At 55.6% G+C, this 12,418-nt stretch overlaps 1 protein-coding gene across 2 annotated transcripts in view; it reads right to left on the bottom strand.

Annotated features, from left to right (window-relative positions):
• The window catches only part of Tbc1d22a (TBC1 domain family, member 22A), a 315,353-nt gene that overhangs the window by 287,754 nt on the left and 15,181 nt on the right, over window positions 1-12,418 (bottom strand). For both annotated transcript variants that reach the window (XM_005379521.2, XM_013511615.1), the window contains exons 2-4: window positions 6,248-6,304; window positions 5,219-5,559; window positions 837-1,001 (exon numbers count right to left, since the gene is read on the bottom strand). In XM_005379521.2, coding sequence (XP_005379578.1) covers window positions 837-1,001; window positions 5,219-5,559; window positions 6,248-6,304 — 563 coding nt within the window. The remainder of the gene's footprint in view (window positions 1-836; window positions 1,002-5,218; window positions 5,560-6,247; window positions 6,305-12,418) is intronic.

Here is a 12,418-nt window from a genome sequence, read left to right as displayed (position 1 = left end):
GCTGCCTGTACCGCTCTGGCACCTTTACTGCGGCCATGCAGAGACAGGGACGCAGTCTGAACCCCTGAGCTCAGCCATCCAGGGAGAAGTCACCCTGCTGCCCTCTGCCGGAAGCCTCTGCCCACAGCTGTCCGCGCACAGGGCTCCCCCAGCAGCCCAGCCGTGGGCCCCGCTCGCCACCTCCTGGCCGGCACAGGCACTGCACTCCCAGCACTCGGCCCCGAGTGCCACTGGACACGACCATGACTGTTCCCCACGCACAAGTGATCTGGCGGCCAGCGCCACCCCCAGTCCTCCGCCGAGAAGAGCGGCCTCCACGCAGATGAGCTGACTGAGGGGCAGGACGGAGCTGCGCTGCAGTGGGAGTCTGACCGCGGCCAGGAAGCAGGCAGGGCTGCAGCGTTCGGCCTCGGAGGCTCTGCGAACGCACCGCAGGCTTCAGGGAGCAGGAAGACTCGAGCCACTCCGTCCTCTCACAGTCGGCCTCTGCCAGGGCCGTGCCCGTCACCCTCCATGCCAGCCCCAGCCCCAGCCCCATGGCAGGGCACTGGCCACCGGCCCCTCCACGGTGACCACTGTCTTCCCCTCCGTCCTCGGATGTAGGAGGCCCCAGGTGGCACGGCGGAGGACACGGAGGACAGCAGCGGGAAACGGGGCACCAGGGAAGAGGAACAGAAAACACACTGCCAGCTGGCAGCGGAAGCTTGTTCAGAGCAACTGTCCAGACATCTAGTAGTCTGGGGGCTTTCCGGCACGAAAACACAGCACACCACCTTCCTCCACAGGGACCCCTGGGGACATGCGTGCACCGCACACCAGCCCACGCAGGGACTCACCAAGGTCAGTGTTGGGCTCCGCGAGCAGCTGCTTGAACTTGTCCAGCCGGGAGGCCTCTCTCTCACTCAGTGCCGAGCTGCCTGGGGCGCCAGGGCCCAGCGTGATGGTGGCCGAGGGTGGGAGGGACTGGGACCTCTGCAGAGGGGCCGGGTCACTGGCACTTTCTGCAGGGGTGAGAGCACAGGGGTGAGGGTGAGGCCCTGTGAATGTCGTGGGACCGCAGCTCTCCCGCCCGTCATCCCACACACGGTACCTCAGGGCCCTGAGCAACAACAGCAAAGGGCCACCTGTGACATCCCCACCCCTGGACCATTGTCAATAAAGTTGCTACCTCTGCATAAGAGCAAACAGTGACAGCCAGAAAAGTCCCAGCCACCTCAGGGCTGCCGGTGGTCCCCCCGCCAGTGCCTGGACCACAGAGGAGGCTGTCCAAGTGACACAACCCACAGATGCGCTGAGGAAGGGCCTGCGTGGGTCCCCCAGGCCTGCATGTGGTGCTCAAGCCCATCGAGTCACCTTGCAAGGAGAGGTGACTCCGTGAGGGCAGTGCAGCCAAGACAGGTGACCAGGACCCCCAGAGCACACCTGACACCACCGTGTCCCAACCCCCGGGACTGGACCACAGCCCCAAAAGCACGGAAATCAAGGCTGCCGGGTGGGTGAGGAAGGCAGCTAACCAGGCCTGGGACTCCTGCTGCCACACACAAAGGGCCACTGAGCCCGGGGATGGAGGGGAGGTGCGTGACATGTTACATCAGGAGCCAGGAAGACCCCAAGTGTCCAGGTCACCAACATAGAGCCACCCAGGGCCAATGGACAAGAGGCTCTGAGAGCTAAAGGACACCTAGCAGCCCATCTTTCAAAACCAGCAACGTGAACTGCAAGAAAAGGAACAAGGACAGGGCCTTGGAGCCAAAGCCTGACATCAGCCTCCCGCAGCTGCAGGGCGCTCAGGCCGGAGCACCACTCCCCGCACACCCATTTCCTCCTCCCCCTGCGGCCTGCCGCCTGCTGCCTCCCGGTCAGGGGCTGTACCCAGCTGCCCAGTGGCCCAGTGAAGTCTCTACGAGAGCCCAAGTCAGGGCACAGCCTCCTCTTGACGGCCCCGCCACCCGCGTCCCCAGCAGCAGCAGCCAGAGGCGGTGCTGCCTGAGAGCCAGCCTAGCAAAGTGAGGGGGACAGGGACTCAGCACCCCTGTGTCCCCCTTCACAACAAGTCATTCAAGATTCTGGAGGGAAAGCGCCTGGCAGGGGGAACCATGCCGCACCTCCAGGGTGTCTGCCTGCACCGGCAGAGATGACAAGAGGACCCTGACGCCTGGAGCCTCCGAGCGCCACCCCCTTCTGTGCAGGACAACTTTTCTCCCCACTCTAAGACGCAGGAGGTGGAACCCCGACAGCAACAGCAACGTCCCCCGAGGAAACAGTGACCAGAAGGCACAGCAACTTGGACCCACTCTCTTTACAACAAGGACCAGAAAGCACATCAACGTCCATCACAGGGTGAAGGGACCATCACCAGCTGATGTCCACTGGAGACCCATCACAGCTCAGACCTGCACCCTTAGCTGCAGAGACAGCTCTCATCCTGTCACTGCCCATGAAGCAAGGACCTCAAGAGCCCTGCCAACCAAGGACAGGCACCTGTCCCTCACCCCAACGGCACTCAGTGAGCACAGGGCACGTGGCCTCAAGTATGGAGATGAGAGGGTTCCAGGTGTCCACTGAGAAAGGCAGGAGAGCACAGGTGAGCGCAGGTACAGGGCAGGCTGCTGAGACCACACTGCACACACTGAAGCTCCAGCCCAACCTCCCGCCTGCGTGCAGGCCACAGGCTCCTGCGGAGTGACGTGTAGCTCTCCACGAGGTGGCACGTGTGTCACAAGCACCACAAAAGCTCAAAGGGACACAAGTGCAGGGAGTGGCACATGCGCAAGGGCAGCGAAGAAGAATGACCCCAGGACACAGACCACTCTAGGGTGCTTGGAACAGCAAAGCTGTGCGTGTGAGCATAAAGCACGCTGGACCTTGCATGTCAGTCACCCGGCAGAGGCCCTGCTCCAGAGCAGGGAGGTGTAAGAGGGCTGCAGGGGCAGCACAGGAAAGAGCTGCAAGGACACCAGACCGTGGACAAAATGCGTTTACTTCATGAGCACTGATGCAGCTACAGGACCCAAAGGAAAACACAACTGAGGCATGGGCCTCTCCTTCTAGGAACTTAGTGTCTTAGTTATTTTTCCCGTTGCTGGGACAAAACATCCAATACCCACAAGTTAGAGGAAAGGTTTACAGTAGCTCACAGTTTATACAGGTTTCGGTCCACAGTCAGGTGCTCCAGGGCAGGGTGGCATGGCAGCAGGGCATGGCAGAGAAGAGACAGTCCATGGCAGGGCAGGCAGGAAGCAGTGAAGCGGCAGCATGGAGCCTCCCTTTCCCTTTTATCCCATCCAGGCTACAGCCTTTTGGGTGGTGCCACTCCCACCAGAGTGGGTCTTCCTATTAGCCACACCCAGAACTATGCTAATCAGTGGGCTAACTGACTACCAGATACCCTTAATCCCATGGTCACACACCTGTGATCCAGCATCACACACCTGTGATGCAGCCACCTCCCAAAAGCCCCACCTATGAACACCGGAGGCCATGGGGGCACATCTGGATACAAACCTTAACACTGCATGCAGGTGTCCTACGCAGTCAGACAGATGCGGCCCCCGCCTTCCCCACCTCAGGAGAGGGAGACAGACGGACCTAACTTTCTGACCCAGGAGACCCCACAGAGCTCCCTCCCCTGTGAAGCCCTCCCTTACCTCCCGTTCAGCACGAACAGGAGCTCTGCTCTGGCCCCTGTGCACATGTGTACTTGTCTGCCTCCATGCTCTCAGTCACCACTGACCAGGGCCTCCAACTGCAGACCACGGACGTGTGGGGTGGACCTGTCTCTGTTGGTGGCAGGGGCTGCCTGGGGCACTGCGGGTGCTGCCCAGCCTCCCAGCCTTTACCTACCAAGTGCAGTGACACAGACCTGCCCCCAACTGTCTGAGACGTTGCCACCTGTCCTCCAGGGGCAGGATCACGCAGTAAGGCCAGCGCGAACAGCAGAGGCTCTGCTGCCAGGAGCGGGATCTGAAGCCCTGCCCTGCACTCAGGGAGCAGCTCCGGGCCCTCTCAGCACCTCTTCAGTGAGAGCGGAGGAACAGCCCGTCTTCCCTCCCACAAGTTTAATGCGGTAAAGCAGCTGCTGCAAAGTTTAATGAGTTCATTACCAAAAGGGCTGGCTACGACACCTGCAGCCGGTGAAAGATCAAACGTTATCATTCTTATTACCCTGAATTCCCCGAAGGCGTCCCCAGGGAGCAAACACAGGAAAGCGGGCCAAGCCCAGCAAGGCGGAAGCACAGGGAATGAGGCCATGGACCCTTGTCCTGGGCACGAGCTGCCCTGAACTCAGAAGCAGCATCCGACGCCCCGCTGGACACAGCCTGGGCTTAGTGCCACTAGGCCCCCACACCTGCAGTCCACCCTGCTCCTGGATCCTGACACTGGGGGCGCTGAGGACGGTGAGGACCGCAGAGGACGCACCCCAGCCCCACGTGAACAAGACGTCTCCAGAGCTGGGAAGTCTCGCCAGCGCAGCGTGAGAGCAGGAGAACTCCGGGCTCCTGCCAACACCCAGCGCCCGCCACAGCTGGGCCTGAGCGGGCAGGGGGCGGGACACGCGCGTCCTTAGTGCCGGGGCTGTCAGCCAAAGGCAGAAGCTGTAACTGATTTCCACTTACAAGTTCAAGTGCTTTTCAATTTGTTAGACTCTGATATAAAAACTGATCAAATGAAAGAATTCTTATTATCTTTCGTTTCGTGGAGGACGCCCACACCCAGAGTCCTGTAACATGTTAGGAGACCACCCGTTCCCAGAGGACACTCTGGACACCAGAGCGGGTATGAAACCCAGTCCTGAACCGACCCGCAGGGTGAGCTCAGGATCCTACAATGGTCCGTTTTCTCCTCTGTTAATGCGGGGAGAGCACCCTACGCACAGGAAGCCCTGGGAAGAGGGATGTGCGAGACCTATGGCATAGCAAGTGTCCTTGGAGGGAGACGGGGGCTCCCGAGACCCTGAGCTCCCACGGCCTGCCCACAAGGGCCACAGGCCTGCCGCCACACACAGAGGAGACTCACTCTGCTTGGAGAGCTGAGGGAAGCACACCAGACCCCAAGGGAAAGCGCGGCTGCTCCCTGGCCCGCAGTGCTGCGGCTACCAGTCTGTCCCCGCCGGAGCCCTGCCACAGGCAAGAACAGCCCTCCTCACCCCCACAGTGAGGCCCTCGGCCCTCTCCGGCCCCCCTGGACCCGAGCAGCACCTCCCCTGAGCTCCTCCTACCTGCGGCACAGGACGTGTGGCTCTCGCTGACCGACTTCACCAGCCGGAGGTCACTGGTCAGGGCTGCAGGTGGCTCTGCCACAGGCTTCGGCTCTGGCTTGGGCACGGGCACCTCCTGTGGCTCGGGCTGGCCCTGCCGCTGGCTGTGGTTGCGCAGGACGCGGTGGGCCGCCTCCATGACCACCTCGGTGTTCAGGCTCTGGGCCGCCATGGCCAGGAGCTCATCATCATCCTCCCCCGCATCCCAGGCGTCGCTGGTGTTGCTCTCGAACTCCTGGAAGGTGCTGACCCTCTTGGCCTTCCCTGGGGTGGTCGGCACCTTGGGTGTGGACTTGAGCAAGCTGCAAGGCAAAGGCACCACTGCTGCACACACTCAGAGCTTGTGAGTATTCCCCCAAATTCGCTGGAAGAGAACCCCCAGAGAAGAAGACGTGGGCGGCGCAAAGAGCAAACAGCTCAGGGAGACGTCGCAGTAAGACTGGACGGTGCACTGGAGGACCGAGTGAAAGGGAAAGGAACGTTCCAGGGCAAGCAGCCCCTGCCGTCGAGAGAACCCTGCACAGAAGCAGGAGGCTGCAGGGACGGTGAGCAGACCCACACCAAGTCACTTCGAGCAGGGCCTGTGACCCAACCGCTCCCGTCATCTCAGCAAAGCTAGAAGTTGGGCGGGAGGGACTGTGGGACACAGATGGGGAGACACCAGCATTTCCAAGACAGGCCTCCAAACAGGACCACACACACCCACGTGCCACTGATCAGGAAATATATCGGACACGTGCAGTCCTTCAGGTGTCCACACACTAAGCTACGCTGCCACCCGCTCTGGCGGAGGAGCCAGGCCACAGCCAGGGCAGGGAGGGCAGAAGAGAAAGGGGCCAGGCTGCCTGCCAACTACGGTGCTGCTCCGTGCCCCCTGGGGGCCCCACCCCTCACCCACACCAGGCCGCAGCCACATCCACCTCCCCACTGGGGGTGAGCAGCACTGGAGCCGCAGGGGAGCAAAGGCACTGGGCGGGAAACTTCACTTACGTGCCGTGCACCAGTGGGTCAAAAGGGGGGTGCTGGGCTCCATACACATGCTGGATGCTAAGGAAAAAGAAAGAGAAGACAAATCAGCTTGGCTTGGGCTCCGCCGAAAGCCCGCAGCTGACCCAAGGGAGAGCCAGCTCGGAGTAGCTGGCACGACAGGAGAAGCAGCGTTCCGTGAGCTGCTCCCCCTCCGGCCACCCAGGGTCAGCAGGGCCAGTCAAGGAGGGATGAATGGCACCACACAGGCCCTGAGCACAGCGACAGGCGAGGCATTCAGGCCCCTCCTGGGAGCAGGCCCAGCTAGGAGCCACAGCCACCCAAGCGCCACCGCAGAACCCTGGGGGCCCACGGTGGGCCAGGGGTCCAGGAGCAGAGGGCCACGCGGCCTCGGCTCACGGGTGGCATTTGGTGGACAGGACTGAGCCCCGGAGGAAGGCCCGTCCTGAATGCTCATCAGGGATGGTTTTGTCTGAAGAGCAACTGCAGTATCATAGAAAAGACCAAGGTAACTTTTTTAAAGACCTGATTGTTCTGTTTGCAACCTTGTGTTTGTCCCAGTCCATTTGGAAAACACAGCACCCTTTCCCTCAGGGTGACCTCGGGCCCCAGCCAGGCCAGGGAGAGAGACATGGAGGCTGCTCCTTCTCCAACTGAGGCAGACGGCCTCAGCCGGCATCCTCGGCCGAGCTTCTCCGACGCCTCCCTGCCGGGAGCAGAGGCTGAGGCTGGGCGCCCACCCATCACTGCATGAGAAGCGAATCCAGCAAGAAGGCGGCAGGGCAGGGCGGAAGTGGGAGGAGAACATCCTCGGGCTTCACTGAGCAGCCTTCTGGGCCCGGCTCCTCCCTAAACTTCAGGCACACAACAGAAGTCCTTGCTTGCTGAAGCCTGTCCTGAGACAGACTAAAGGACAGGCTGCAGAGCGGAGAACCACCATGACATCAGCGGCATGCGCGCGCATGTGTGAGATGATCTCAGAGTACAGGTGAACGTTCTAGTTTCTTAATGAAACCTGACCTTTCTTACTTAGTAATAGATCGTGACTATTCCTCCATATACTTAAAAACTACTTACCTGCTACGTAGTGCTTGAAAAAGACATACATGCAGTAAACTTAAAACCACAGCGCACATGGACTTCCCTACACACTTCTCCGCTACTCCTTGTAAATGTATAGTTATTTCAAAAAAGAGGTTTTAAAAACCACAAGAACAGAACAAGCAGAAGCTACTTCACCCCAGCCTGTGCCACCTGCCTGGACAATACCAGTCCTGATGTCACACTGTGCCACCTCACGGCTGCGATGTACAGAGTTTAACCAATGCTGACAGCAGACACTGAACTTGTTTGAAACTGTCTGTGGTTATAAAAATAGCAACACGGCCTCTGGAGACAAGCACCGCACTCTTAACACCCTCTGCCCTCCGGGCGACCTTCGAGGGAAGAGGGCACTTAAGGAGCCTCTGATCCCCGCTGCTAGCTGGACAGGGGAAGGGCGGCTCAGTGCTGAGTGCGTGTTTTTGTAAATCCTGCTCATTTGCTCCTCTTCTTCCTATAAACGTTTATGCCTTTGTCTTTGTGCTAGCAGAGTCTTCCCCTCGGGGGTACTGATGTGCAGAACTTCCTTTGTAAAAACAGAATTCATGTCTTGGTCATTCAGACGATGTGGTGGGCAACAGCAAGCTCACGAAAGATGTCCGGGGCCCAGGGCCCAGAACCTGAGAATGTATCACCGTATACATTCAGGCCCTCCATGGAAGTGACTGAGAAAACGAACCTGAGATGAGGATCACCTCCGGAGGGGCCCACGCTGGCCACGAGAGCACTGACCGAGAAGCACAGCACCGTCCCAGACTATGGCCAGAGGGGCCCGGGGAGACAAGACCGAACACAACCAGACTCCGCCACGGGCTCTGGAGACAGAGGAAGGGCTGTGGGCGGCCCTCGAAGCTGGACGGAGCAGGTAAGGGTTCTCCCCTGGGTCTGCCAGAGCCAGCCTGCAACAGCCTGCCTTCCACCCGGAAAAATCTGGGCCAGACTCCTGACCTCCAGAGCCCTAGGGTAACACGCTGCTCCACGCCAATACAGGGTGGCCATCTGCTCAAGCAGCAACAGGAAAAAGATGAACAGAAATCTTTCCTCCTGCTCACGGGAGGCCAGGTCAGTCCTGGCGACAGGAGGTTCAGTCAGTCCTCACCACGAGGGGCCAGGTCCACCGTCCTTCACCCTCGCCATACGACCTCATCTGAGGAGAACAGGGCCTCAGATGCTATGTAAGCATCTCACGTGCGTCTCCACACTTCCACAATTTCACTTTTCAATCCATCGAGAACTTGTCATGTTCCAATGCACAGTGTTTTAACAGCACAACTTTTCTAAGAAAATAATCAATTGTTGTAATCCCATTTATTAAAGTAACTTCGCCTTCCCAATGCTTTAGGTATCACTTTTAACATACATTAAAATGTTACATTAGAGCCAGGCAAGTAGCACTCAGGAGACTGAGGCAGGAAGACTGCTGTGAGTTTGAGGCCACCCTGAACTACACGGCAAGACTCTGTCCCATAAAACAAAATACTATATATTATATTAATTCATTTTTCCATTGTTCTAATTTTGATTCATTCCTAGGCCTACAGAACAGAAGTTTAATTACATTAAATGCTTACTTTTTTGTGGTACTGGTGATTGAACCCAGGACCTGCACTTCTGTATTTTTTCTATTTTGAGACAGGGTCTCACTAAGCTGCTAAGTTGCCCAGGCTGAGCTCAAACTTGCTTCCACACCCAGCAAACATTTACTTTTTTTTTTGAGGCAGGGTCTCACTACGTGTTCAGCCTGGCCTCAAACTCGCAGCAATCCTCTTGCCTCAGCCTCCCAAGTGCTGGGATTACAGGCGTGCACTAACACCGGCTATAACATTTAGTTTTATATACTAAAATTTTTCAGTAAAATTTAACAAGCATTTGTTGGATGTCTAGTCTGTGCAGAGTCCTAGGTAGGCAAAAGTACATACACCACAGTACAACTTATAAGTGTGAAATGTGGATTGCCATTCACAATGTTCTGTGATAAACCCTACAAGAACACACCAGGGGAGCACAGAATGTTGGTTTTTTTCTTGAGAAAAAATTACATCCAAACCTAAGAAAAGTGGGGCAGGGAGGAAATTCCAGGCAGAGTGAGCAGTACAAGGGACCTGCAGGAAAGGGAGAAGGCGAAAGCTGGGAAAAGCAAACTGGCGACCACCTCCACAGCGAGCAGTAGCCCATCCCTAAGCCGAGCCCTCCCCGGATGCTCCTGGAGCCCAGCCCAAGCCTCACCCCACAGAGGACGGAGACCCAGAGACGGCAAAGGAATTCAACAGGTTTGGCCCTGGGCAGCTTTGCTATGACTTCTCGCTCCCCAGCAAGTGAGTAAGGAGAATCAGATGACTTCAGGAGAAGATTCTACAGTGACATCCAAACTGAAGCGTCATGTTCATGTCTGCATGCGTCAGAGTCAGTAAGATACGCCTCGCACTGAAGAGGAAACCAGAACACAAAACTGGGATCTGTCCACCAGTCAGCAAGGACCCACTCGGTCACAGGCACCGTCCTGGGTGCTGAAGTCATAGACACACAGCGTGGGCCCAGGCAGTCCACGGGGGCAGGAGCTGTTCATACCGAAGAAGCGACACACAGCTGGCAACATGAAGGGACAGCCCAGGACCACCCTCAGCTCCTGCCGCTCTTGTGGCCTCCACACTTGTGCCACTTTCCTATTTCTCTGCCAATATGAAATACTGCAGGCCATGAAACATCGACTCCTTTAACCTGCCCAACTCAGTGAGGCAGGCATGATTCTACCCATTATAAAGATGGAACAACCATGGTCTAGAAAGCACCTGCCCAAGGTCAAACACACCCTGCAGGTTACAAAGCCAGCTTAATAACGGACAGGACATGAGGAGCGACCACACAAACACCACCCACAGCACTGGTTCCAGACTCCTAGCATCTTGTAGATAACAGCTGAAGCCTACCCGATCCTGCTTCCCTCCTTGTCTTCTCAGAGGCAACTGCCAAGCTGAACTTGACACTGGTCATTTCTGTGCAAGTGTTTCCACTTTCATTGAAGAGTTAGGCACCTCTGCAACACAGTATCAGTCTGCACATCTGTACAGTTTGCATCCTCCTTGTATTTATGTACATTGTGCACCATGAAAGATTGTTACATATCAGCTTGAATGCATACAGCTCCAACTTCCTGTAAAAGCCATGCTTCGGCAGTAAACCAACTTTCCAAAAAAATTTTCAAGGAAATGCTAAAAATGCAGAAGCAGAGCTGTTCTGGTGAAGGAGAAGAAGAGCTAAGCTTCCACCAGCAGAGAGAGAGAAGCAGTGTCTGCCCGGACCACAATGAGACCCTGGGGGAGGCCCACCGAACATGAGGAGAAATCCTTTGCAAGTAACGGGTCTGACAAAGGATTGCATCTAGAACAGATAACGAACTCTTAAAATTCAAGAATTAAAACACAAATTGAATCAATTTAAAAATGGACAAAGGATTTGAATGGACATTTCTCCAAAGAAGATACATAAATGGGCAGGAAACACATAAAAAGGGGCTCAAAATCATTAGGAATCAAAACTACACTGACAGAACACTTCACACATAATAGGAGGCCAAAATAAAAACATGTTGGAGAGAATGGAGAGAAACTGGAACCCTCACACATTGCTGGTGGGAATGAAAACGGTGCAGGTGCCTTGGGAAACAGAATGGTAGTTCCTCAAACAATCAAATACAGAGCTTCCTATAACCCTGGAACCCCACCCCCAGTCTCAGATACCCAAGAGAGCTGAAACGATCTCCACACAACAGTTAGAACAGTAACGTCCGCAGCAGCATTAACCATAACAGCCCATGGTAGGAACAATGGGAATGTCCATGATTGAGTGTTGCCCAGCTATAAAGTCAAGTCCTGACACATGCTGTAACAGTGATGGTGAACCTTCTAGCACTTTCAAAAACAGCTGGCTGTGGCACGCAGGCCATAGGTTTGCCACCACTGTGCTGTAAGAATGACGCTGAAACAATCAGCTAAGGGCAAGAAGCCAATCACAGAGAGCACATGCACAAATTCCATTCAACAGAAATGCTGAGGATAGGCAACTCTATAGACGCCAAAAATGATCAGCAATTGCTTAGGGCTGGGGGTAAAGGAGGCTGGGGTTGTTTTTCATTTTACTGTCATTGATTGGTTGTTCTTGTTTTGTTTATTTCTGAGATGATAAACATGTTTTAAAATTGTGGTCATATTTACACAACTCTGAATACACCACAAATGACTAATTTCACACCAAATGGTGCATGCTGCAGTGTGTGAATTTAAGTGGGCAAACTGCATTCCAGGTGAACCTCAATATAGATACAATAAAGGCAACACATCCTCCACCAGGCTTTCTGCATTCTCTCTAACCCAGCTGGACTTCTGTGAAGAAACCACACCGGCCAACAGGAGCACTCACGTGTACCTTGTCAGGGCCAGCACACGCTGCAATCCCAGGGGCAGCCACAACCAGGTTCTAGACAAGGGACCCAGCCTTCTTACTCCAGCCACCCTTCAAGGCCTCCCAAGTGACACCCAAGACGTCATGCAGAGTGGCCTGTAGTCCCACCGTGACCTCCCTCTATTTCTGATCCCAGGAATCCATGAACAGGATCAAACACTTTTTTATTCATACTGCAAAATAAAAAACGTGCATAGCCCATTCACATCAATTCTTTTTCCTGTAATTGCTCAAGGCCTTCTTTGACCTTGGTGGAAAGCTTCTGGGTTTAAGAAGCAAAAGGCCCATGTTCAAGTTCCAGCTCCAACACTTGCTAACTCGTGAACTTTTAACCAAGTAATCGCTTTCAGCTTTAGCATCCTAGTCCAGGAAATGGAAATAAAAATGTACACAGGGCTGGGGAGACTGCACTGCTGGTAGCATGTGAGCCTTGCATGCATGAGGCCCCAGGTTCAATCCTTAGCAACACACATACACAGTGCATGAAATGAGATAACCATGCATGTGGGGCTGGGGATTTAGCTCAGCGGCAAAGCGCCTGCCTGGCAAGCACAACGTCATGAATTTGGTTCCGGTACCGGAGAAAAACCAAAAAAAAAAAAAGAGATAACCATG

Source organism: Chinchilla lanigera, unplaced genomic scaffold (assembly GCF_000276665.1).
Source record: "Chinchilla lanigera isolate Chin_1 unplaced genomic scaffold, ChiLan1.0 scaffold00012, whole genome shotgun sequence".
Taxonomy (NCBI): Eukaryota; Metazoa; Chordata; class Mammalia; order Rodentia; family Chinchillidae; genus Chinchilla; species Chinchilla lanigera.
Note: the sequence above shows the minus strand (reverse complement) of the source record. Positions and strands in the feature narration are given on the sequence as shown.